The 25,823-nt window shown below is 39.6% G+C and overlaps 3 protein-coding genes and 1 long non-coding RNA gene across 8 annotated transcripts in view; 2 read left to right on the plus strand and 2 right to left on the minus strand.

The window, feature by feature from the left end:
* Positions 1–135: 135 nt before the first annotated feature.
* Positions 136–3,021, minus strand: LOC108138376. Its single transcript, XM_017260558.2, is given in 6 exon segments — positions 136–766; positions 833–1,023; positions 1,133–1,594; positions 1,597–1,922; positions 1,992–2,497; positions 2,553–3,021. Coding segments are annotated over 6 exon segments (1,599 nt in total). The 5' UTR covers positions 2,555–3,021; the 3' UTR covers positions 136–654.
* A 1,770-nt stretch (positions 3,022–4,791) lies between these two features.
* LOC108138367 (ras-GEF domain-containing family member 1B) lies at positions 4,792–13,267 on the plus strand. Of its 2 annotated transcripts, none has more exons than XM_017260540.2 (5): positions 4,792–5,494; positions 10,044–11,543; positions 11,625–11,768; positions 11,825–12,027; positions 12,086–13,267. In XM_017260540.2, exons 2-5 carry the CDS (start codon positions 10,131–10,133, stop codon positions 12,360–12,362), a joined length of 2,037 nt encoding a protein of 678 aa, XP_017116029.1. In that variant the 5' UTR covers positions 4,792–5,494; positions 10,044–10,130; the 3' UTR covers positions 12,363–13,267. The 2 variants fall into 2 exon arrangements, with proteins under 2 accessions (XP_017116029.1, XP_017116031.1); XM_017260542.2 differs by having other exon boundaries at positions 10,047–11,543.
* LOC108138368 lies at positions 5,508–24,028 on the minus strand. 2 transcript variants are annotated; one of them, XR_001774105.2, is made up of 3 exons: positions 23,814–24,019; positions 22,367–22,591; positions 5,508–5,730 (listed from the first exon to the last, which is right to left on the minus strand). It is a non-coding gene; the product is annotated as an uncharacterized LOC108138368 (long non-coding RNA). The 2 variants fall into 2 exon arrangements; XR_001774104.2 differs by lacking the exon at positions 5,508–5,730 and having other exon boundaries at positions 22,232–22,591; positions 23,814–24,028.
* The window catches only part of LOC108138365 (calcium-transporting ATPase type 2C member 1), a 48,376-nt gene continuing 40,642 nt past the window's right edge, over positions 18,090–25,823 (plus strand). For all 3 annotated transcript variants that reach the window (XR_001774102.2, XR_001774103.2, XM_017260535.2), the window contains exon 1: positions 18,090–18,687. Coding sequence is in view for 1 of the 3 variants with exons in the window: in XM_017260535.2 (XP_017116024.1) it covers positions 18,310–18,687 (378 nt within the window). In the remaining 2 variants the exon portion in view is untranslated. The remainder of the gene's footprint in view (positions 18,688–25,823) is intronic.

Genomic DNA, 25,823 nt, shown 5'->3' on the forward strand with positions numbered 1-25,823 from the left:
AAGCTTAGCGGCCGAAAGCTTTGGACGACGATTTCAGATTGAAGAGCAAAGTCAAGGCTGCCGAAAAGCTCTCTCCTTTGCGGTTGAGAAAGCGCTGGGGGGAGGGGGAGTATCACACAGTGGGTTAACAGCTGGTTGTCTCATAGTAATTTATTTCAATTCTTGTTTGCTATGTACTGAAGCACAAACTACTAAAGTGCACAGGTAATCCTTTGTTTTTAACAAAAAATATATCGCTTTTATAGCTCCTTATTAATTGCTGCGCGGGGCGCTATCCCGGACTCAATGCGCAGTTCAGGGTGGCAGACATTTAACATTGCGGTGTAATTTACATTTACATTAGCCGTTGATATAAGGTAGGTCCTCGAATATGCTACATACATATATTGATTTATCATGTATGAATTATATATTATGCTTTATCAACCAACATCACGAGTTTGCGCTTTGATTCTCACATGGCCCATCACCATACCTACGGACTCTCCCGATCACTTAACCCGATGCAACATATTATAAGGATATATAAAACATTCGCGGGGTCATCTAAAAACAAGCTCTACGCGTCGTCGTGGGCTACAATGATTACACAAACATCAATAACCGATCTGAGCAGGAGCACAACGGCCTCTCCAAGAGACCATCCCGGGCGGTTCAGTTGAATTCGGTGTACAAATCGGGACTTCTCGGCGTTGTTGGTGGCTGCGACGGCTGTTCCAAGTTGGCCGCCATCTGGCGCAAGTTCTCCACGCCAGTCAGTAGTTGCCTGCAAGGAATGCGCAGTCGTACGGTCAGTCAGGTTGGTTACACCACAATTCTTAATCCGGCTTACCTCAGGTTCTGCTCCGCGGTGTCGGCGGCACGAAGAAGATCCCTTGACAAATGGTGCGTTCTGGACGGTCGCGTGGAGCTGCTTCCGCTACTTGAGGTGCTTTTGCTGCCCCTGTCAGGAGTCGCCGCAGGAGCACCTCCTGCGGCGCAATCCGAGTTGCCGGCGCCGCCTCTTAAGCTGCTAAGCTGCGCCTGAAAAAGATAATGGAGAATGTAATCAAACAAATCAAGGCTTACAAAACTCATTTAATCTTCCTGAGATCGTTTAAATCGAGTAAATGTTGTGCACACGGGCTCTCACCTCTAATTGAGCCAACTGGCGCCTCAAATGCTGCGTGGTCTGTGTGTTGGTCGTCGTGGCTGCCGCCTCCCGTCGCCTTGCGGCCTCAGAAAGATGCAGCAGCTGCTGCTCAAAGTCGCTAGCCCGCCTGGTCTGGACGTTAAGTTCCGCACGAGCCTCCTGAAGCTCCCGTTGCAGGCGCTCGTTCTCCTGGCGCAGTGACGACAGCTGCAACGTGCCGACCGCCTCCTGGGGAGGCGAGTCAATGGAATTGGAGGGCAGACCGATAGCCACGTCGGCCAGTCGCTGGGACGAGTGAATTATGGGGCCGTCCGACAGGAAGTCGGGCAGCATTTTGGCAGTGGACCCGGCGGCTGGCTCGCTGGGCGGACCAGGAAGCGCGACAGCGTTGGAGAGCGCCGACGGCAGCAGTCCCACTGCTCCACTCGCCGCCTCAGCCGCCCCCAAGGGCGAGTTGGGGGCGAGCTAGGGAGGGCGTCTTGCCCGCCGCACCAAGCGTCCGGCAGGTGATCCTGCACAAAGTCCGGTAAGCCGGCCGCTGCTGCAGCACCACCACTGGCCCCGCCACCCACTGCATTGCATGCGTCCAGCGGCAGGTCAAGCTTCATTTTGGGACTGGAGGACAGCACTAGAAGGGTGGGGCGTTGGTCGCGGTTTCCAGCCGGCCGACGGCGTGGCGAGGACGAGGAGCATTGCACATGGGGTGGCATCTCGTAGTTGGAGTAGGAGCGCGGCACGTAGCGCGTACCACTGGCGGGTTGCTGGTTGGAAGCGGCTGTGGGGAAAATATCTGTACAGGAAGCAGGAAGCGATTGCCGGTTAGTTGAAGTCCAAGCTGGAATCCGTTGCGAGCACTCACCGTCATCCATTCGGTTGTCGTAGTGCCTGCCCGTGTTGCGCACCTCGGCCAACGCCACGTGGTCATCGTCGTCGTTGTCCAGTGCGTCCTGCACGACGTCGTGGCCCAGCCGCAAGTCCGGCCTCAATCGATGCTGGGGTCCGCCGCCGCTGTTGCTACTGCTGCTGGTGGTGGGGCCTCCCCCGCAGGCTGCGTACTCAGCCAGACTCGCCTGCGAGTCGAAGGAGCTGAAGCGCGGAGACCGCTTCATCCTGGAGGAGGCACTGCTGCCGTTCACATCCGGCGGCTGCATGTGCGAGGCGGAGGCAGACTGGGGCACCTTGGGCCGGGCGCCCGTGGACGTCTGCACGGCGGCTGAGGTCACCGTGCTGGTCGGAGCCGTTACAGTGCCCGTGCTGCTTAGAAAGTGCTTAAAGGAGAACGAGGACGAGGCGGCTGCTCCCGATCCCGTGCCGCTTGTGGACGCGGAGACGTCGTCGTCTTGTGCTGCTGTCCTATGTTTAACCCTGGAAGTTAGCATTGTTTAGTTCATTTCAACCAAAAAATATTCAAGTTACTTACATTTTTGCAAAGTTCTCTTGCTTCTTTGCTGAAGCGGGCAAAAATAGGATATTTTTCACAACGGCGTTGCCACCCTATTGCAATACTTGCATGTTTTTGTAATTATCATCATTTGTGCAACTTATCTTTAACTTAAAGTTTAACTCCACATAGGCTTTATTTTTAAAGGTAACACAGGTAACTTATTATAAATAGTTGATTTATAGAAAAGTTAATAGAGTCTGCAGACAGCCGCTTTTAGCCAGTACTCTGATTGAAAAACAGTTTCGCCAGCGAAAAAATTTCATTCTTTCTAGTGAGACCGAAGTTTTATGAGTTCACCAGAGTTTGTGTGCTTTGATCATACTGTCAATCAGCTGGGCTTGTTGACAAACAAATTTAATTAAGAGAGCAAAATCAAAGATGTTGAGTATAAACGACACCAAAAATATATGTAGTATTGGAATGGCAGATACGCGACTTTTTCGTGTTTTTGTCGTTTTTCGACCCATTTCGCTTGCAAGTTCAAATCCCACAACACCTATGATTAAATTTTTCGCCAGGGCCTGACAAACATTCTTCGAGAGTTCATCCCAGACGTCTGGCAACGCTCTGCACATTTCTAGTATTTTTTCCGTCGACGATCAAAAAGGCACTGTCGAAAAGTGTCCGCCGGTTATTTGCCTCTCGCTCTCTCTCATAAGCGGCAATGGGTTTTCGTCGATCGAGTACAAGGCTTTAAAAGAGTTGTAGCGAAAAAGGTTGAAGCGACTCATTCACACAGCTGATGCAAAATTAGCTAAAAAGCAGAAGAGAAGGAAAAATTCAATTTTCCCGGCAAGAAAATGAATACTAACGAAAAACTAAATTCAATTTTGACACTCGCAAATGGAAAGTTTTTCTCTGCATCTGATCTATCCACTGATGTTGGCCTATGGTGCCCTTCTGTTCTTTTATATTATCGAAATGGCATTTGTTCATATAATTTAATTTTTTTTCATAAAATGCGCATTGTAGGCCAAAATGTATATCCATGTCCCAAAAATTCCAAAATAACCAAGTTAAAATCTTTTGAATACTGAAATAATACTGAACCGCTAAAGCGAGTTGTAGCGATTTTTTTCCGTCTCTTTCTAGCACATGCACCTGCTATGGAAGAAAATGCCGCTTAAGCGGAATTTGATCGCTGAAGCAGAAAAGACGCCTGTTTGAATAGGCTATAAGCCTATTACTCAGATTGACAAACAGTTTCGTCAGCGTAAAAAGTTTATTATTTCTAGTGTGACCGAGTTTTGGTCTAACGGTCTTACTATCAGTCAGCTGGGCTTGTTAACATTTGGAAAACAATTTAAATTTAACCCGCCAGCTTGAAACTATATTTAATCATTATCAATACTATAAATGTATATGTAATATTTACCAATGTAAATTTATGAATTGCAATCTTTGTAAATATTTTCAGATATATTTTGGGACGCATTCAAAAAAGTGATACCATGTTCTGCCAACTCAAGAGATTAAATATTATATTTTTTCGCCATAGAAATCTGACAACGCTTTGCAGTTTTTTTTGTCGATCTGAGTACCGGGGTGAAAAAAGGCACTACCGAAAAGTGTACGCCGGTTGTTTGCATCTCGCTCACCCTCATACCTGACGAACGGATTTCGTCAATCTGAGAACTGGGCTTTATTGTTGCATTTTTATATTTCGTTAGACCCTTGGACAAAAGTAGTAGACCTCGTGATATTTTTTAGAACCTCTAGCAACAACAAACAATAGTAAAAAATAGTAAAATTTTAATTTTCTTATAGGGTTTATTACCCCTTTAAAGTGCTCAAACTCTTCAAGGCAGTCTTTGCAAGCACACATAGCGCACTGCATACGTCTAAACAAAAGTTTAAAATATAAATTGTTATAAATCATAATTTTTGTTGCTATCCCAGATTTTGTTAATTTTCATTTACAATCAAAACAAACAGCCGCCTTTTTCGTTCAGGTAGACGCACATACTTGCGTTTGCCAAGTGTAAACGGCAGTTCTGCGTCTGTCAAATACAAAGTCCATACGAAAGAAACATATGATTAGGTAATTTTTAGATATACTGTTTAATCAATATTTATGTTTCTTTTAAGAACACTTTGGTAATTCAAAAACAATTAGAGTACCTGAACGATATTTTTATTAAAAGAATACCCCTGTTATTTCTCACTCGTAAACGCAGTTCTGTGAACCGCCCCGCGCCCAGTGTTGGTAAATGCGCACAGTCCAGCCATAGTAAACAAAACGCGACGTTCGGGGTTCGCTGCCCATTTTTAATGCAATAAAAATAAAAGCGAAAGGCAAGGCGCAAACACGCAATTGGCCGTCGCCCTACCTTCTGAGGCCATAAATCCGGGATTAAGCGTTTTTGATCGTAGCCGCAACCGTGTTTCCTCGAGTGTGGTGTTGTCCCACTGCTGTGGAAGGAAAATTCTGCGTAGCAAACAAACCGGTCGGTCTTGTACATACATTGTATATATACATAGTATATACACACAGACACTAGTTCGGACGCGTACATGGCCGAGAAAAGCGTTGCAGTGCATTTTGTGTGGCAAATTAATTGCGCCGAGTGTCTCGAAAAACATCATTTGCCTGCCGCAGACGTAATTATTGGCGTCCATATGCCCCTGCTCAGCCGCGGGGGTGAAGGTGTGTGCATGTGAGCCTGCGAGGGTGGTGCGCCGAAAGCTCGCGTATTGTGAATTGCCGTGCAAACATATACAGACCCACCCCACGACTTCCCGCTCCGACAGCAGCGAGTGTTCCACTTTTGGCTGTCCTGATTTCCCTGCAGTGCAGCCAAGACGTCAGCTTCCTCACGGGCGTGTTCTTCGCGGTGTCCTAATTTCTGGGAACGCAGCGTAGGAGATCGAAGGACCCCGAACCAGGACATTTGCAGCATGCTTGAGAGCTGCGGCAGGTAAGCCTTTCGCAGCCAGTTCCAATTGGAAATTCGTCCTGCCGCCCAGAAAATCCTTTCGGTTCGGGTCACTCTCTCGTCCTCCCTCTCCGTATTTCCCCCGGTTGGTTGACTTCTTAACTGGCCTCTTTGGCTTTTCCCCTGCATTTGCCTTTCGTTCACCTTGCACGGTGGAGTCGATCGCACGCTGCCAGCCACAAACAAGAAGGAACGCCTTAGCCGAATGTTTCCATTGCCTAAATAGGAAAATAATTTGCTTCATTTTTTTAAGATCAACTGTCTTTAAAATTGTATTTTCAATGATTAGAACCCACATTTTTTATAATAGGCAGAATATCTGAAAAAAATTGTAGGCTTAGTAGAACATTCAACTAGTTTTCTTTCATGTAATATATATATTTTTGCATGACATAAAAAAAGAGATCTTTTTACTTTTGGGCAAGTTTCATGATTTTTCTTCGTCATTGTTTTGATCCCATGGAATTCACTAATAAGGTATTTTTTCTAATTTTTCTATATATATCTATAAATACGCCTTTAAAGTTTAAAAATCTAACTGATCGTACAACCGTGTCCTAATGGTGTCATGAAAAGAAGGAAAGGACCTAAGATCCGTTTCAATTTGTTATGATCCATTTTATGGAATAACACGTTAAAAAAGGGTTTTCTTGGGGAATTCTTTTCCAAAACAAGAAATTTATAAAGCAAATTCAAAATAATTATTAATATTATTATCGTTTTCGTGATTGTTACCAATGTGTATGCACAAAAAGACAAACCGGACAATCTAAAAACAGGAGCAGTAACTGCTGTTTGATGAAACTGTTTTTTGACTATTTCAGCAGAAAATATTTTGGGTGGTTTCCTTAATAGCTGAAAATTCAGCAGAAAGAGGTTTAGCAGTTAAATCTTGAAAAGCCTTAAAAAACGATTATGCGATTGCCAACGCAGCTCTCTTTTTAAATGACATTTATGATATTTTTATCATAAAATGACAAATTTACATCAAAAAGCCTTGTAACAAAAAATGTGTATTTCGAATACAACTTTTAAATAAAGGTCTTGTTATAGGATATTTTTCTGCTTATTTCAAGAACTATTTCTTGTCGCCAGCTTCAAGCTTAAAAAATTTAAAAATAATCGGAGGTCGAGGCCTTTTGGAAACCGCGCCAAAAATTCAAAATCGAATATTTTTCAATTTAATTTTTTTTTAAATATCACTTTGAGTCCAGGCTTAACGCAGCTTTTTTTTTGAAGACTCCGACCGACTGCCGTTACGTGATTAATAAATAATAAAAAAAATCCTAGATACTCTTTAAATATAGGCATTTAACGTGTAAAAAACTTGAATATTCATAATCACTCAGAAATGAGAAAACAAAAAGTGGAAGAATTTGTTTTTTCCGCCTCGTAAACCATCCATTAGGCAAATCCATTTCCATTTAGTCTTCTGGCTTTCGGGGTGTACAAATTCATAGAATACAGTTTTTATCCAGGTCGATAAACTAGCTCTAATCAAAACGATTCGTCCAAAGTTGTATATATATTTAAGACGTTCAGCAACTGTACCCAGAGATAGCTGAAGGTCTGCGGCGACGCACAGATGAAACTAGCGCTAGTCCTATCTGAGTCCGGGGATCACTCCTTAGGGACTGCTAGTGTGATGAAAGTTATCAAAAAGTTGTGTTGTAAAGATCCAATAACCAACTATGAAATCGAGTTTTTCACTTCGATTTATGTATACAATAATACAAGGTTAATAAAACCAACGACAATATATTTTATAAAGATAATAAATTTAAAGAAGATTATTTTGGCCTTATAACTTTTTCCGTAAGCCGACAATATTTTCCAGTAATGAATTTGCTCCACTGTGCTGGCCTTAGTGTTTTTCATCTGTCATTGCTGCCTCTGCTTTTTCTTCTTCTTTCGTTTTGTATACAAATTATGGTGAGCTGTTGTTGTAATTGTTTTTGCAGTTGTTGCTTTAAGCTTATATGGGCAGTGCATTCCACTTGTTTGTTGTTGATGTTGTTGTTGCTGGTGCTGTTTTGCTGGCCATGTACACATACTGTGAAATGTTATAAATATAGACTTTAATTTGCCTTTAGCTGAGTTCAGTTGTTGTTGGAGATTATTTGAAAATTGATTTTGTTTGGTCTGCAGTTAATAATTTATCCTAAAGTCCCCCCGGTTTCTGCCCACTGCAGTATGAAGCGTTCAATATGGCAGGAAAATGAAAAGGTTGCCCTTCCCTTCTTGGCTGCAGGCGGTTGGATTCCTTCTTCTTTGCTGTGCGTCTTGGTAATTAAATTAACGTGTTCAGACCACCCATTCTGCCACTTTCCTCCCTTTTCGCTTCGCTCCCAACCTTAGCAATTCGTTGACCCATATTCCACATTTTTGTTGTGCTGTTAATTACTATTTGTAATTCTCGTCTTTCAGTTTGCCTTCGAGGCTGTGTGCTGTTCATTGGTCTGTGATAAGCCACGATTGGGCTGATTTTCATTTGAGCTCGATAGTTTTTGGAGGCTCGTTATCTGGTGGGAGGAGGTTACCTTCCTTCATAGTGTACACTAGTCAAATTCAATAAGAATAGTCAATTTAATGACCTGCTCCAAAACTCTTTTTAAAGAACCACACTGAATCTTTTGTCCCTCTGTCAACATTCGAAAGACTTCACACAACATTTTTTGACTGCGACAAAAAAAGTATACTGGCGGAATGTTAAGATATATTAGCTTGTTGGCTTTGTTAATGTGTTATCCTCCCAAAAGGCGTTAATATTAACTTATGTAATATTTGAAAATCGGATGAAATCTTTTTGAGTTATCTTGTATACCGCAACCGTTCTTTTAATAAAACGCATTCAAATGAGCATAAAGTTAGCAGTAAAACTTTATAATTTAAACTTTTTTATTCATAATTACCCATTAATTATCGACACATAAATCGTAAAAAACAATAAAATTTGCCGCTTAATTTTTTAAACATTTTTTAGGTATTCTGCTAACTTGATATTAATAACTAATTACGCTTATCGAGAATAGTTCTTGGTTCTTTGTTCATATCATGTATTATAATTCCCTTCATCTTAGTTCTTATAGAGACTGCTTGAAACGGAATCTTTTTAATTATTGTTAGGAATAGAATGAACCATAATAAATAAATACATTTTGTCGCCCTTGTCTGTTTAGAAAATAAATATAAAAATTGGATTCTTTCACGAATAATTTACGGATAATTAACGGCAAATTCCTAGTGAAAAATTGTATGGAAAAGTTAAAGTTTAGTGGAGGTATTCTGCTAACTTGATATTAAGTTCGCAGAACAGAGAATAGTTGATATCAAGTAAGCTGAACAGAGGGTTTATTTAAAAAAACAAGAAAGAAAGCAAACAAAGCAAGCAAGCCGAAGTTCATATACCCTTGCAGCTACAAGTATTGCAATAATTAAACATTTTTGAAAACATTAAAATTATGATTTACTTGCGTATATGTGAAACAACATTGTAGCTATGATGATTTGCAGCTCAATAATTAGATAGTTATTATACCCTTCCAGAGGGTATTATAATTTCAGTCAGAAGTTTGCAACGCAGTGAAGGAGACATCTCCGACCCTATAAAGTATATATATTCTTGATCAGCATCACTAGGCGAGTCGATCTAGCCATGTCCGTCTGTCCGTCCGTCTGTCCGTCCGTTTATATGCAAACTAGTCTCTCAGTTTTAAAGCTATCTGCATGAAACTTTCCCAAAAGTTGTCTTTCTATTGCAGGTAGTATATAAGTCGGAAAGAGCCGGATCGGACGACTATAGCATATAGGAATTAAAAAACAGCAAACTTATAATTTTTTTAAATTTATTTTTTCGATTGTTTCTATGGGAGCTGTATGCTATAGTCGTCCGATCCGCTATATACTAGCTGCAATAGAAAGACAACTTTTGGAAAAGTTTCATGCAGAGTCGCCCCGAACTATTAGTCCTGCTGGGTCCTTATCCTGTCGGCAAAGTCAAATCAACCGATTCACTTCACTTCATGCCCTTTTAAAATCCGGGTTCATAAACTTGGTGTAGTTGATCACGGGTTCACTCGATCTCGAGTTCGTTCTAAGCATGATCTTAAGCGATTACTAAATAAAGCCAAGAATTATTACTTTACCACAAAACCGTATGGATTTCACCTTTAAAGAGAAACAAGAAACCAAACTTTTCAATTCCATTTTACGTCTCCACCACTACTGATCACAATATAACTATAATAGGCAAACCAGTAAGACCAAATGGCCTTGTTAAGTCAACAAAAAACATATTAGTTAGACTATGATGACCCTTTCAGTTTATAATTTCTAATATGAGCAGGAAGTGAAAACGAAAGTCCTTTAAAGCTTAAAGTTTAAAAAATGATTTCATTGGAGCACACTATTGCCCATTCAATAAAATTTTATACACCTAACTATATTTAATTTCTCCAAAAACTAAAAGTTATCAGTTGGCTTGATATTAAGAACAGAAGGACTTTAATCTTTGGTTGCACTCCCATTTCAGCAGCTCTCCGCTTGACTCCCCGATGCATTTCGGGCACAACGAGATCGTTGGCTTAGATGCGCTAGCCTAGGATTGGACTGCGATAAGATGTCGTCGAGCAACGGCGGACTCACCAGTGCCAGTAACGGCCGCAGCGGTAGCACCGGCAGCGCAAACATAAACCTTAATCTCAAGGGCCAGGAGCGGGTTGTAGGAGCGGCCTCTGGGGCTGGTGGATCAGGTGGCACGACCACGTCAATTACACATAAAACACTGCCGGACCTGAAGACGCAGAGGAGCAATAGCGCATGTACCGCCCACGAGTCACTTACCGCCCTTCGTCGCATCGCGCTGCCGGAAAAATCGGCCGAGAAGCCGCTAAGCTATGCTGCGCCCCAAAGCCGGGCCTTCAGCAAAGAGGCTAAGGACGGCCACCTGGTATACTGCGATGGGCGGCTACACTCGGGTCCGCTGCAATCACTCATTGTCCACATGGTCCCTACCCACGAATACTACCCGGATGACGGATTTGTTTTCGCATTCCTCCTTAGCGCCAGGCTTTTTGTGCGCCCCCACGAACTTTTAGCGCAGATCTCTCAGACTTGGGAACAGCAGCAGCAGGGCGTGAGCGCCGGCGGAGACGTGGTGGACGATGCCGGACAGGTGCCAGGCCGACCCCAGCTGCTTAGCATCAACTCCGCTTCGCCGCTGACGCAGCGGAAGGGATCCGCGGCGGCTGTTGCCGCTTCCAGTTCAGAGCTGGAGCCGCGACCGCAGCAGCGGACGAGCACTCAGCGCTCTGCTCAGTACTGCATAAGGCTACTGTCGGAATGGATCGAGATCTTTCCGTACGACTTCAGAGATGAGCGGCTAATGCAACAGGTTCGCATTTTGGCAAGGAAGTGCGTGTACATCGACAATTCGCTGGGCAAGCAGGTATCGCGCATACTGCAGCTACTAGTGTCCCGGCTAACGTCACTAGAGCAGTACGAGGAGTTTCTGCAGACGCTCACCACGGAGGAGGCACAGAGTCAACAGCAGCAGCAGCAACACCACCACCACGGACATCATCATCACTTGCACAATGCCTTTCAGACCTTTTTGGGCACCTCTTCCCATGCTAACGGTGCCAGTGGCGGCGGATCAACCAGCGGCACCTCTAATTCCTCCTCAAGTGGCCACACCTCCTCTGCCTCCACCTCCAACTCGATCTCCACAACTCCACAGCCGGACGAAGTGTTCGGCATTATGGACATGTGTCCAAGCTGTGCCGACTTGGCACACCAGCTGACTGCCATCGAGCTGGAGCGCTTGTCGCACATTGGGCCGGAGGAGTTTGTCCAAGCCTTCACAAAGGATTACCAGCAGAAGGCGAAGGATGGGAGCAAGGAGGGCGGCAAAGGCAAATGCATTGGAGGCGGTGGTGGTTCGTTGAACGACATGAAAAAGACACGGAACTTGGAGTCTTATGTGCAATGGTTCAATCGCCTCAGTTATTTGACGGCCAGCGAGATTGTCAAGGTGGGTAAACAGTGAGCAATCCTTTAGACGATATGCAAACATTTAATATGTTAAAATACATTTTATTATTGTCCCTCACAGTACCCTAAGAAAAAGCAGCGTGTGCGTATTATAGAGTATTGGATTGAGACAGCCCGCGAGTGCTTCAACATTGGCAACTTTAATAGTCTGATGGCCATTATAGCTGGTCTAAACCTGGCGCCCATAGGCAGACTCAAGAAGACGGTAAGTTTTGGGGGGTGTATTCATTATGTTTTGGCCTCTACTAATTTTGAATTCAGTGGGCCAAAGTGCAATCGGCCAAGTTCTCCGTGCTGGAACATCAAATGGATCCAACATCGAACTTCAACAGCTATCGCTCCACGCTCAAAGCTGCGATGTGGCGCTCGGAGGGTGCTACTGAGGAACGAGAACGCATAATCATTCCATTCTTTAGTTTATTTGTTAAGGACTTGTACTTTCTGAACGAGGGCTGTTCAAATCGGTAAGTGTTTTGTGGTAGTCTCACACGTAAGACCACTAATTGCCGACTTCCTAAACAGGCTGCCAAACAATCATATCAACTTCGAGAAGTGCTCCCAACTGGCCAAACAAGTGATGGAGTTCAATGAGTGGAAAAAAGTGAACTGTCCCTTCGAGAAGCTGCCCAACATCATAGCCTATCTTCAACACAGCGCAGTGCTCAATGAGAACACTCTTTCGTTGGCATCCTTCGAGTGTGAGCCGCCAGAGAACACGGAGGAGAAGGACCGCTACAAGACCGTAAAGGCGGAGACAAAGCAACAACTGCTACAGCAGCTGCAAGAGCAGCAACAATAGTCGCAGTAACCACTATGTAGAGGGTAGACTAAGCTACGCTTAAGCGCTTGCCATGATTATTTTTTCACTAGAGCCGTAAGACCGGGGATATTTTAGTCTAAGTTAATGAGAAAGATGAGTACAGAGGGTCAACAAGCCCCAAGCCCTGATTAGCCCCTTGCTGCGAAAGAAAAGCTTTTGAAGCTAAATTTTGTCAATCATTTTTATTTTCACTCACTCGCTTTCTCTTTTTGTTCCTGTCCCGTATTTCCTCTGATGGGTCGCGGCGGGTTTTTTGAAGAGAAGCTCCGAAACGCGCGCAATAACTTTATTTATTTAACTAGACGACTAGAAGGGTGGAAACAACGAACCAATGTACTTAAAGCCTTATATGGCTAACAGCTAATGCAACTAATTTAGCTATTAACGTGGCATTTTTGGTATAATTTATGATATCATAATTATGACCAAAACCATTTGACAAATCTGCTTGAGTACGCGATGTTCGTACGTGACCAGTATTTATATTTATGTATACAATTTTATAGCTAAATGAAATCTTTTTGATATTTCTTTACGATTACAACCGAATATAATCCGACGGATTACATGATGATTCTTTCTCGAGGCTTTTCTGTATCAGTAACATTATATCCGCAAATTATCAGTCCCTGAGCATAAACATTTTTGTACAATTAAGAAAACCAACAGAACAACAATTAGGAAAAGCAAAGTAGAAACGGACACTTTGTGGTAAAAAGATACTTTTCCAAAAAATTTGATTTTTTACGATGCAGTTGCAAGATTAAATAATAGTGTGGATTAAATCATAAATGATATTAGCTATAAAGGGACTAAACACAACATTAATGATTAAAACTGCTTTCGAATAAAGGATATGAACAAAACCAGTTCTTATAACAAAATATTAAATTTTGTACATGGAGATTGTTTGTTTAATGGTTTAATTTTACTGGCTTGGCGCATTTCAATAAGAACGTTATTGGAGTAGAAAGATGTGAAATGCCAAAAAAGTCAAGAATTCAAACTGAGTAAGTCTCTCATAGAAATGACCTTATCACCTAATACTCATTATTGGAATCACTAGTACCAGTTGCATCCGGACACCAGCTGACGAACCTTAAAGAAATTGCCAAACTGGATTATTATGGAGCTGGTAGGAGCGACACATGCCATGCGGTGTCAAAAATGAGGCCCAGCTTGTAAAACAAAAGATGGGTAATCATGTCTTACTCAAAGGTAAAGTGATCATCAGATCAAGATGATTCAAAGTTCAAGGACTTATTGTGGTAGTAACCAATACGCTGGAGCAAAATAATTTAGTTTCCTAAATAAAAAAGTGCCTTGTTCTGCAGCGTGCCGAACAAAAAATATAGAAAATGTAGCGTTTGTTGCGTCGAACATAAAATCAATTTACGTTACAAAATTAGATATCAGACATTTTGTTAAAATTCTTTACTTGGTAAAAGGGTTTTTATTTCAAAAATAAATTATTTTTCACAATAAAAATAATGAACGAAGCAGACGGTTGTATCCCGAAGCTGCGAAGGTCGCAATCGAGACAAATTGTTAGGACTTTGCGGTTTATTTTCAGACGAGTCCAGAACCTTTACGTGGACCATTCATCAATATCCTCTTTACCTAGTAATGTTAGTCGTTTGATCTCTGCAGGATTTCAACGTTTTAAATTTGTAAGCTAATGTAATTAAAGACAAAAAGGCAACAAAAGGTAAAGGTAAATCATTGAATTGATTTCTTATGTGGCCCTTATAGACTTCATCATGCTGGATCCGACCATGTTCTTGGAACTGCTCCATCGATGGAGCATTGAAGAACGCAATGCACTTGCTGCATTTTTTTACAGTCTTCCTGTTGGAATAATGCCGTGGGAGGCGTCCGCAGAACATAAACTAAAAGGTCTTAAGAATTAAAGAATTTACTACTTTTCATTAAAATATATGAGTACATTACAATAAAATATTATATTAATTATATATATTTTATTTTTGAAATATAATATTTTGGGCGGTTTTTTTTGGCATATTTTGTGGATAGATAGAAGTTCACGCAATATTGAATAAAAAGTTAAAAAATCTGGTGAAAAGTGATGAATATGTTACTTATTTAGCTGTATTTCTTACTTATTTCTACATTATCGACAAAATCATTAAAAAATTATTAATTTTTTATCAATGGGACACTTAGCTTTCAACTTATTTTCGGGTACCTTCCGGAAAAGAAGTGATTCCTTTAAAAATAAGTTCTTTAGTCAATTAACCGCCAATTGCGCGCATATTGCTTTAATTTTAGAGAATCGCGGTTTCAAGTATGAACCTAATTTAAAGGAGAGGCAGTTATAGAAGTCTAATGCAGCACGATGCAGCCCAAAAGCAAGCTGCATCTCTTATATATTCTCATACGAGAACTAAACTCAATTTTAAATGTTTAAAAAATAAATAATTGTTTTTTAAACTTTTGATAGTGCAGATGCAAAGAAAAAACAAAAAAATATATGCATTTTTGTTGGGTTGATTACTTTACTAATATTGGCAACTTGGGCACCAAAAGATGGCATTTTTAAAAGTTGATCAATTTAACACCATTTCATATTTTTTTGCGGTTTACATTTTTTTTTTGATTTGGATGTCTGATACTTAAATGTGTTTTAAAATATATTGAATCCGTTCCCTACATTTTTTTCTATGCTATTCTATATTAAATATGCAAAAATTTGAAATATTTTCCGAAATTGTTTATAGTATAATAAGATATAGTTATCTTTTAAAAATCTTAAAAATGTTAGTTTTTGTTTGTTAAAAATATCGATATTTTTAAAAGAGTATCGGCTTTATTTCAGCTTCCTAGCTGTACATAGAAAGAAATGCCAACAAATTAGATTTCTGGCCCAGTGTGCAATGAGAAACTAAAAAAAGCTCCAGCTTACTGATAAAAATATAAATGAAGAACTGTGGGTCGTCCAAATCAATATCTTCAGGGATCGACCATAGTGAGATATAGATTTTCCAGCTGCTGATATAGATTGTGTAACACATAATTGCAACGTCCATTCATTAGTTGACATTAAGAAAACTTCAACTGCTCTCGAATGTTTCCAATTCTTGATACCTTAAAATTCTGTCGCTTGAATGGTTCCATAAATTTGTTTTGCTGAAGTTTCCGTAAGCTCTAGCAGAGTGTAAGATGCCATTCATGTCCTATATTAGAATATGTGCTGTTGAGATGAGCGAGCAATTTGAGTTGTGTGTAAGTCCAGCAAACACCTGTTTTGACAAACCGCCCTGAGAGTCAATTATTCGATCCAACGTATGGCAGCTATATGACATTAAAGCTATCTGCATAAAACGTTTCCAAAAGTTGTTTTCTTGATGCGGGTTGTATATAAATCGGAACGTGCTGGATCGGACGACTATAGCATATAGCTCCCATAAGAACAATCGGAAAAATAAATTTAAAAAAAAATTATAACTTAGCTGTTTTTTAATTTTTTAATTAGTTCTTCGACATATAGTATTGGGTAATTATTTCAGAATTACGGTTTAAATTTCATCATAATCGGACGACTATATCACATAGCTCCCATAGAAATAATAAAAATATATAAACTATCTAATATATGAGCTGCAAATCATCATAGCTTCAATGTTTTTAAACATATACGCAAGTAAATCAATTAAAACGTTGCAACTATAAAGTTATGATCAGTATCACTACCAGAGTGGATTTAGCCATGTCGGTCTGTCTCTTGTCCGGTTTCTACGCAAACTAGAACCTCAGTTTTAAAGCTATTTAAATAAAAAGTAAAAAAATTCGTATTTCTATTGCATATTGTATATAGTCGGAACAGGCCAAATCGGAATTTGAAACCAATACTTCATTGCTTTAAAGTTTATTTACTCCTAGATATGATGGCTTACTGTTTTAAAAATACTGTTTTAATTTTATAAAAATAACAAAATACTATAAAATTGAAAAATTCTACGGAATAAATCGTTTTTTGTTGTTTATAATAATTAATTTTGGCTTACCAAAGTTTACTTCCATTCTTGCTTTAACTGATTTTCTCATAATTTTTATCACTACAGGGCATATTTTGCTGTTAACGTATAAACAACACCTAGATCAAATATATAAAATAAAAAACCCTTTCTAGTCAAAAAGGAGTGCATTAAAAAAGTTGTTGTGTTTTTGGGCAACGTGATTTTTATACCCTTGCAGAGGGTACTATAATTTCAGTCAGAAGTTTGGAACGCAGTGAAGGTATATATATTCTTGTTCAGCATCACTAGGCGAGTCGATCTAGCCATGTCCGTCTGTCCGTCCGTTTCTCCGCAAACTTGTCTCTCAGTTTTAAAGCTATCTGCATGAAACTTTCCCAAAAGTAGTCTTACTATTGCAGGTAGTATATAAGTCGGAACGAGCCGGATCGGACGACTATAGCATATAGCTCCCAAAGGAACAATCGAAAAAATAAATTAAAAAAATTATAACTTGGCTGTTTTTAAATTTTTTTAGTAATGGTTAAATATTTCAGAATTACATTTTAAATTTCATCAAAATCGGACGACTATATCATATAGCTCACATGGAAACAATAAAAATATGTAAAAAAAATGTATTAAAGATTACATTTTTTATTCTTTTCGCCAGGGCCTGACACACATTCATCGAGAGTTCATCCCAAACAACTGCCAAAGCTCTGCACATTAATAGTATTTTTTCCGTCCATCTGCGTACCGGCGTGCAAAAAGGTACTGTCGAAAAGTGTTCGTCGGTTATATGCCTCTCGCTCTCTTTCATAGGCGGCGATCGGTTTTCGTGAATTTCTTAATTGACTTCCATTTGACCTGTGGAAAAATACTCATATCTAGTGTGGTGGTCACCATATAATCCATCATGGGCCAACAACAGTGGATGAACCATTTGATGAGGAAAAACTTTTCACTTTAAGCCTAGAACTCAGATCGACGAAAAGTTTTAAGAGTTCATCCGAGTTCGTGTGCTTTGGTCACACTGTCAATCTGGTGGGCTTGTTGACAAGCAAATTAATTTGAGAAAGCAAAATCGGAGATGTTGAATATAAACGACACTAGAGTTAAATTTGGTATTGGAATGGTGGCAGATGAAATACAAGCAAATTGCATAGCGTTGCCAGATGAACGAACGCCCGGCCCCGGCGTTAAGAATTAATAATTAAATCTCTGAAAAAATGGACGGAAAAACCCAAGAACTCAGCAAAATGTACTACAATAACACAATGTTGACTACAAAATATTACCGATCCATTTATATGCCAGTTTTGTTGTTTTGATTATATACATATAGCTGCAAGCCGGCGGGTTAAATTTAAATTGTTTTGCATTTGTCAACAAGCCCAGCTGACTGATAGTAAGACCGTAAGAACAAAACTTTGGTCACTCTTGAAACTTTTTACGCTGTCGTAACTGTTTGTCGTTCTAAGTACAAGGCTTTAGGTTTGTTTACTTATCGTAGGCTTTTGAAACAGCGGGTGCCTGTGTGAATGGGCAGCTACAACTCTTAAACGGTTGTCTGCAGACAGTATTAGTTGGAAACATGCTGAATAATGTAAAAATACATTGCAGTGAAATCCTCTTTTTACAGTAAAATATTCCTAACAGGCAGTCACCGAAGCGTCTGCTATTTTTAAGGATACCAATTTAGTACATTTTCGGTGAAGGCCAATTGCGTCGGTCCCAGCGTGGCCACACTAAAGGCAGCCTGCGAAGGTGTTGGACGCGACCAAACGCGCACTCCGATTCGAAAGCTTAACTATGTGCTACCGTTCGGGCCGTTGTTGACGCGGAAAAATCGATTGTGCCCGTGTGATTATTTTTGTTTTGGTTTGCGGCCTCTCGTCCCCGTAATAACCGCGCGGTCTCGGCCTCATGACTCATGCCAGGCAGCAACAATGAAAAACCACAATAAGTACGTCAAGTTGCCCCAAGACCTCGATTTGAGTTTCCACAGCGATTTGGACTTGCTGCCGGACACGGCGGCTGACATTGACGCAGAACTAGACGCGCTTGCGGACGCGGATGTGGCCGCGCTCAGTGTGAACGTGCCCCCGGCTCTGGGCCTGGACGAGGACTACGACGACGACGACGTAATCATCGCCCCCGGCGGGGGAGGCCTTCGACTAGCTCCCACCGCATCGGAGGCAGTGGCGGCCCGTAGGCAGCAGCGCAGGCAGCGGAAGCATCAGCTGGAGCAGCAGCAGCAGCAACAGCAGCAGCAGATACTAGTTAGCAGCAAGATCTGCGGCCTGGGCAGCGACAGCGTTATCGAGGTGAGTTACTTCCAAAAGGCGGATCTGGGGTAAGACTTTGAAGATACTTCGAATACCTTTGCGGGAATTGGGCTCATTCGGCGTCTGCAACTTGTGGCTGGTGGTGAGTGCTGGGCCGAAAAACACTCTGCGAAGTCCAAAGCACAACAAAGCCAAACAAGGGGGCGGGTGGGCACCAGGCGAAGGAGCGAAAAAATCGATAAGCGACAAAGAAGTATTCTGCAATTTGTGGCAACCCCCGTGGCCGCTTGTGCGGGGTTTCCCCACACAATCCCTGTTGACTTTTAATCGGCGAGTGGGAACGGCACGCAGGTGGGCGGGCAGAGACACGACGGATTTGTTCAGCGGAAGTGTTCTCTAATGGTAATGTGGTCCCATATTAATGGAATTTGTGTTGACACAGTCGTTCACGCTTTCGGGAGATAGGGAAATGACGAGAATAAGCATAAGCCCAAGTTCTTGATGTGGCCATGGCATCAATTTTCTCTCGCTAGATTACGTTTCAAGTAGGCCAGTGTCCTAGAAAGCCCGAAACTACCCTGGAAAATCAATCGAAATGTCCTGAGTTCCGCCTCCGTAACTTGTTAATAATTCATCTTGATGTGGCCACTGGGCATTAACTGGAGGAGGTGAGGTGGCGCTCCAAGGGGCTACTGCAGTACCCACGCTCTTTTCAATCAATAACACGTCAGACCCGTGTCAATCTCTACCAGTGTTGTGATGTACCTAGGTACGTACCTAGGAATAATTTTTGGTACCTTATAGCTAGCCTAGGTAAAATATGTAAGGCTACCTTTTACCTTACTAGGTAATGATTTGTATTTATCTTAAGAACATGCCGTGTTAGGTGTTTGGGTACTGAACTATTTATACCCGTTTCTCGTAGAGTAAAAGGGTATATTGTATTCGTTGATCAGGATCATTAGCCGGGTCGATCTAGCCATGTCCGTCTGTATGGACTTCGAGATATCGGAAAATACAAAAGCTAGAGATTTCGGATTTGGCATGCAAATTCTAGTATTTCCTACCCAGGGCAAGTTTATTTCAAATCGGAGACACGCCCACAAATCGTGAATTAGTAAACACGTCTATCTTGTTACTCTGATATTTGTTAGATCCTGCCGCGACTCTGCCGCTGCTCGGTCGCTGCTTTCCGTAATCGCTGCAGTAGAGAGACACATTTTCACAAATACTTTTTACTTTACCTTACCAATAAACTAGTACCTTTCCCTACACTGATCATAATCCTGACCCCTTATCGACAATAAAACAAACACACAAAATAACATAGTTAATTGTGACGCGATGTACTACGACTTGGTCGTCAGGTAAAAGTTCCGCACCCCCGCTTGATGTCCGCGATTGAATTGTTGTTACACTTCTGCCTGGGTGGAAAAGCTTTGACGAGCTTGTCAAACTCATTGGAGCTTATTCTGTGTGTTGTGCATCTTGAAGAGGCGTTAAAATTGAATTTTTTTGTTTCGACACGCTTGAACCATTAGCCAGAGTGATATTGATTGTCGGCTTGAAATACAAAACATTTTATGCTCTTGTTAATTTACTGTGTCGTTTTTAATCAATACAAATATTATAATACACCTTTGCCAAAAATATAACTGTCGTAAAAAAAGTTAACAAACTTTTATTTTTAAAATGAACTGAATTTTAACTTCATCTTAACCATAAGGGTCTTTTGTTAGGAGAAAGGAAAAACATATATATAAAAAAAATGTTTCAGGATGTACCATAGAATGCACCGATGAAAAGTTATTGTTTTAACAAAGTATAATACTGAGAATTTTAAAAAATCAAAAGGAATTACGGGAACAATTACAAAAAAAACCAAAATGAACGCTATTGTTTAGTTTCCCGACTTTTAGGTACCCGTTACTCAGCCAACAAACTATAACCTAAATATTTCCCCAAAAAACAATAGAATAGTTTTGCAATAAACTTGCACTCGCAAAATTAAAAGAATCTGCATTTCAATTCCCAAATCTCTAGCTTTTTTAGTTTCCGGAACGAATCCCTTTATCTGTTTCATTCGATTGCAATATACCCTTCTACGAGTAACGGGTTTATCTAACGAATATTTAACGGTAAATGGAGAGTATATAAACATGTGCTCTCCGAAATCAGTATTGTATTTTTTAACACGTTTCAAGAGAAAATAGTTAGAATACGTACCTGCACAATATGAAGAAAATTCTATATTTTATGGAAATGGAAACTAAATACTTCTTTAATATTGCATGTTAGCAGTATAATACAGCTGTATTCCAAAGTATTAAAATATGGTCCTAAAAGCCTGCACACTATTAAATCACACCATACTATCGACATTAAATTACTTTTATAGCGGCTCCTCCTGTGAATAGCGATAGTGAACAAGAAAATATAAAGCTTATTTGTATAGCATTTTTTCAGCCGAGAGACAAATTATATGAGATTGCTTTTAAAAATCACAGCAATGTTTCGTTTGGGCTTTTCACGTGGAAAATACACAAATGTAATAAGTACATTACTGCATTTCAAACTACTGACTGAAATTATAATACCGTCTGCAAGGGTATAAAAATTGTCTCTACATTTTATTTAAGATATTTACCATACTTTTTATACCATTGCAGAGTGTATTACAATTCAGTCAGAAGTTTGCAGCACAGTGAAAGAGACACTTCCGACCCTATAAAGTATATATATTCTTGATCAGCATCACTAGGACAGTCGATCTAGTCACGCCTGTCAGTTTTAAACGAAAAAATTTAGAAGTTAGCTGTTTCCTAATTTTTTTTTAGTTCTTCGATATATAGTAATGGTTTATTATGTCAGAATTACAGTTTAAGTTTAATTAATATCGGACGACTTTATAATATAGCTCCTATGAAAACAATCGGAATATTAAAATAAAATATAGATTGAGCAAAAATTGTATCATTACTTGTTTTTAATTTTGCTGGGCGTAATAATGGTTTAATAGTTCAGATTTACGCATTTAATTTTACTCAAATCGGAAAACTCTGCCCTACGGACGCTCGAATAATTGTGGGGAAAATCATCATAGCCTCAATGTTTTTAAACCAGTGTTGTCCACGCGGACAACTCGCGATTCAGCGAGTTGCTCTGCCGGCTCTCTGACGCGACTACGACACTGTAAAAGGTTTGGCTTTGGCATAGCATTTCTGTTACGCACACAAATGCAAGTTAACAAGTTATTGTATATGGGCAGACATCTCTTTTTTAAACCAATATGAATGTAATTCAAAATTTAGATGTTTTAAAGAATATTGCAATATCTGCAAGGGTATATATACTTCGGCCTGCTGAAGTTTGCTTCTTGTTTTCAGATAACTATATCATGTCAGCAAGTCGTTTTAAAATAATATTGTACTTCGTTGTATTATAAAGCTGTGTCATAATGTTTTCGCTCTTTAGTTTTCTTTACATTGTTAAAACGTTTAGTAATGACTTTAATTTACTTGATTGTGCGAGCAAAAGTATTGACATATACTAAACAAAATTGTATTAATAAAATTGTATACACTTTTAATGTGAAATAAATGAATTATTTATTTAAGTTGGTTAGCCAAATAAGACAGCTTTAACTTGGGGAACGATTTCCCCTAGAGTGTTAACCTTCAACCCTTCTACTTCTGCTACAACTGACGGCATAGCTTACATGTTACTTTTGAGAGACTCATTTCTTGGGCATTTCATGCTCCTCATTATGGGTTGCTCGTTGGCGCTCAGGTCATTGCAATCTGACCTAGATTCACTTTCAGTTTGCTTCTTTTACAACACGTACACGGCATGTGGTTTGCGCTAAGTTCCCATTTTGAGTTTAAGTCCTATGCTTGTTGTTCCTTTTTAGTTGTGCTAGGATTCCGATAACCCAGAGAGAAACCTAGGAAAATAAAGAAAAGCGAGTACTACTTTAATGGTTTGATTACAAACGTGTATTTCGGCATACAGATTTTTTAAATTTTAAGACTAAATTTGCCTGGATTACAAATTTAAAAATATTACATTTTTTTAATAATCCACAAGATTGCAAGAGAAATGAAAATTGGTTCCATTCTTCAACGGAATAAATATTTTTAGAGGCACTTGAATTTTAAATTTTTGTGAAATCAGATTTTTCAGCTGTGACGTAATATTCTAAAGACATGGATCGTGGTTCAAGCCGGGTACTTTAATGGTGTATGAATAGTGTTTGTCAGCAATAAAAATTAAGTAACTCCAGCGATCAACACGGCCCTATCTAATGAGCATAGGATAGTGTTTTGCCGGAAGAGCATTACCATCTCGCAGAGCTACATTCAATATCAAGTTTTGAAATTTCCAATTTCCAAATGACAACTGGCAAGTTTTACAAATTTTAAAATTTGACAAATTTTTAGACAAAGAAAATATATTTTAACAGCAAAAGATAGAAAAGCCATTTTGGCACAAAATTTTACATTTTCAGGGTTAAAGAAGAAGGGAAGTTACTTCGGCAAGCCAAAGTTTAAAATAAAAGGGTTATTCTGAATTTTCAAACCATTAACAAATCAATAAAAAAAGAGAAGTTAATTTTTTTTAATTTTTTCTGAAATGATAAACCATGACTATCTCAAAGAACTAAAAAAAAAATAAACAACAAGTTATAAATTGTTTTCTTTTTTTCCGATTGTTCTATGGGAGCTATATGATTAAGTCCGATTCGACTCGTTCTGTTTTATATATCTACTACCTGCCACAGAAGGACAAAGTTGGTAAAGTTTTGTTTAGAAAGCTTTTAAACTGAGAACCGAGCTCTGAATCGTCGAAAACATTCAACATTCAACATTCGCGGTTCGAAGTGATAGAGTAACATCCCCCAAAACAACATTAATCTAATGGAACGTTTCTCTATCGGATTTGCCTTTCACGAAGGAAAACTTTAAAATAGCGCGAGTTTTAACGTTAGAGAACGCAATATGTAGGTTATGTCAAGACCTTTCCTTTGATGTATAGTATACGAGCTCTGTAGGGCTACATAGCCGCAAAATTTAAAAGACAACAAGGCGGAGTTATAATCTACGTTGGCATTCTATAGTAACTTAAACTATTACAAAATTTGCAATTTATTAGTGTATATCGCTTACCTCAAACTTCTCCTTAAGGTTGTCATCTTCCATAAAAAGCAAACTATTTTAATACATATTTGGTTGATTGTTTGACTAGAGAAGCCAAGTTGTAATGATCGATATTATAAAAAAAGCAAATTTTGTTTTCTGTCCTGCTAGATAATTTCCGTTAAATATCAAATTCTAAGTTTTAGATGTTTTTGACACATTTTACAAAAATATCCGAGATCTAATTATTACCTACTACGAAGTGCACAAAGGTATACATGATTTAGGTATTTCCTAACAGTTATTTGAAGATCAGCATGTCTCGGGAATTGAATGCGGTGTCCTTTAAAGAACAGCATAGGCGTTGCTAACGACTTAATATATGCATAGAGGAGCTTTACCCTGCTGCATGTTTTCTTTTTTGGCGCTGACTTTCACTGTGGCTGCTTTTATGACAGGCAAGTTTGAGCATTAAATCCCGTGGTATAAATGGATTTATTGCATGGCCAAAAATATGTATTGTCCTACCCGCTTATACAGGAAATGGTATGCCCACACCACCTGCATAAATGGAAGCTGGCAAAATGACTGGCAGTATTTAAGAGCATTTATTATAAACAAAAAACATAAACTGCATTGTTATGCATTGTAGTTCCTGGGAGCGTGCGAAGATGAAAGGATATGGAAAGGGAGAGCATGGAATTCAGACAGTAGGCGAAGTAACAGAACAATTTTATGAACTCACACGGTAGCACTATGAGCTAAGTTTCGAGCCAAAACTCAACAATTTACCGGGTCTGCCACAGGAATCTCTTTCCACCCAATTTTAGACGAGTTAAAATTTGGGATGAACCGTCCTCAATCTGGTTTTAAATCTTAATCACGATTATAACTTATTTAATTCAGAAAAAGTAGTACTGATTAGAAATATTTCTGTTTGAGTAGACCTTTAAACACACATCTTAAATATGTTTATAAATTTTTTTCATATTTTCATTTCACAAAATAATATTTGTTTTCGTTTTTATAATATACTCGTAACAAAAAAAATTAAATAAATAAAAAATAATTTTATTATTTTATTTTTATGACATGTACACAAAGTTTCAAATTGAATTAATTGCGTGTAAAATTCCAAAAATTGTAAAGAACAAAAAGAAACTTACTATTGGTGGGCTTCTTTCCCCCCTTGTAGGTTGTCATTGCTTCTTTAGAAGCCTGTAGAAAAATATAAGGGCTCTTGCTTGGGCCGGCATTCGTCTAAAAAGCGTTTTCAGGAAAATTATCACTTTGGTCGATGCGGACCAAGAGCGTGTGCATAGGAGACTACTATTATATGGCCACAGAATTGAAAATCTGTTGTGATGGTCCGATCGTAACGAGCAATACACCAATCGAAAGGTATCGCTAAATCAATAAGTAATAAGAATACCGATACTTTGGGAAAATTGATTGGTTGAGGAGAAAGGGCGGTAAAAGTTACATACGAAACATTTTTTTAAGTGGAGATCCTGAACTTGGGTTGGTAAAATATTACACTATTTAACTTCTAAACTAGTTAAGCTACAGACAAGTGCTGTATGTCATTAAAAAGGTATTGAATTTTGTTGGCTGAGTAACGGGTAGCTAATAGTCGGCTATAGCGTTCTCTGTTGTTTTTTTTCTTCGATTGTTCCTATGGGACCGAAGGAAGACAAATTTTTGAAAAGTTTCTGCAGATAGCTTTAAAACTGAGAGTTAAGTTTGCGTAGAATTGGACGAACGGACTGAAGGGCCGACAGACGGACTTACGGACGGGCAGAAGGACGGACAGACTTTCTAAGTGATGCTGCTCTAGAATACAGCCGAACTTTTTAAAAACACAGCGTGTAGACACATTTTTCTGTAGCAGCAATATAAAATATTCGTGCAATTTAGTCGCTATAAAAATTGGTATGTAATCGTTGTATAGAATTGGATTTTTGTTAAAGCTACAAGATTGTTTAAACTTTGGCTTCTCGAAGTTTGCTTTCGTTCCGATTATATTATATTGGTCGTTGG

The sequence above is a fragment of the Drosophila elegans genome, unplaced genomic scaffold, assembly GCF_018152505.1.
Source record: "Drosophila elegans isolate 14027-0461.03 unplaced genomic scaffold, ASM1815250v1 contig_208, whole genome shotgun sequence".
NCBI classification, from domain to species: Eukaryota; Metazoa; Arthropoda; class Insecta; order Diptera; family Drosophilidae; genus Drosophila; species Drosophila elegans.

What these genes read in the sequence shown, in the direction of transcription:
- LOC108138367 (XM_017260540.2), top strand. Translation starts at nt 10,131, where the DNA reads ATGTCGTCGAGCAACGGCGGACTCACCAGTGCCAGTAACGGCCGCAGC. An exon ending in CGGCCAGCGAGATTGTCAAG is followed by an intron (nt 11,544 to 11,624) that starts GTGGGTAAACAG and finishes TGTCCCTCACAG; the next exon opens with TACCCTAAGAAAAAGCAGCG. An exon ending in TAGGCAGACTCAAGAAGACG is followed by an intron (nt 11,769 to 11,824) that starts GTAAGTTTTGGG and finishes TTTTGAATTCAG; the next exon opens with TGGGCCAAAGTGCAATCGGC.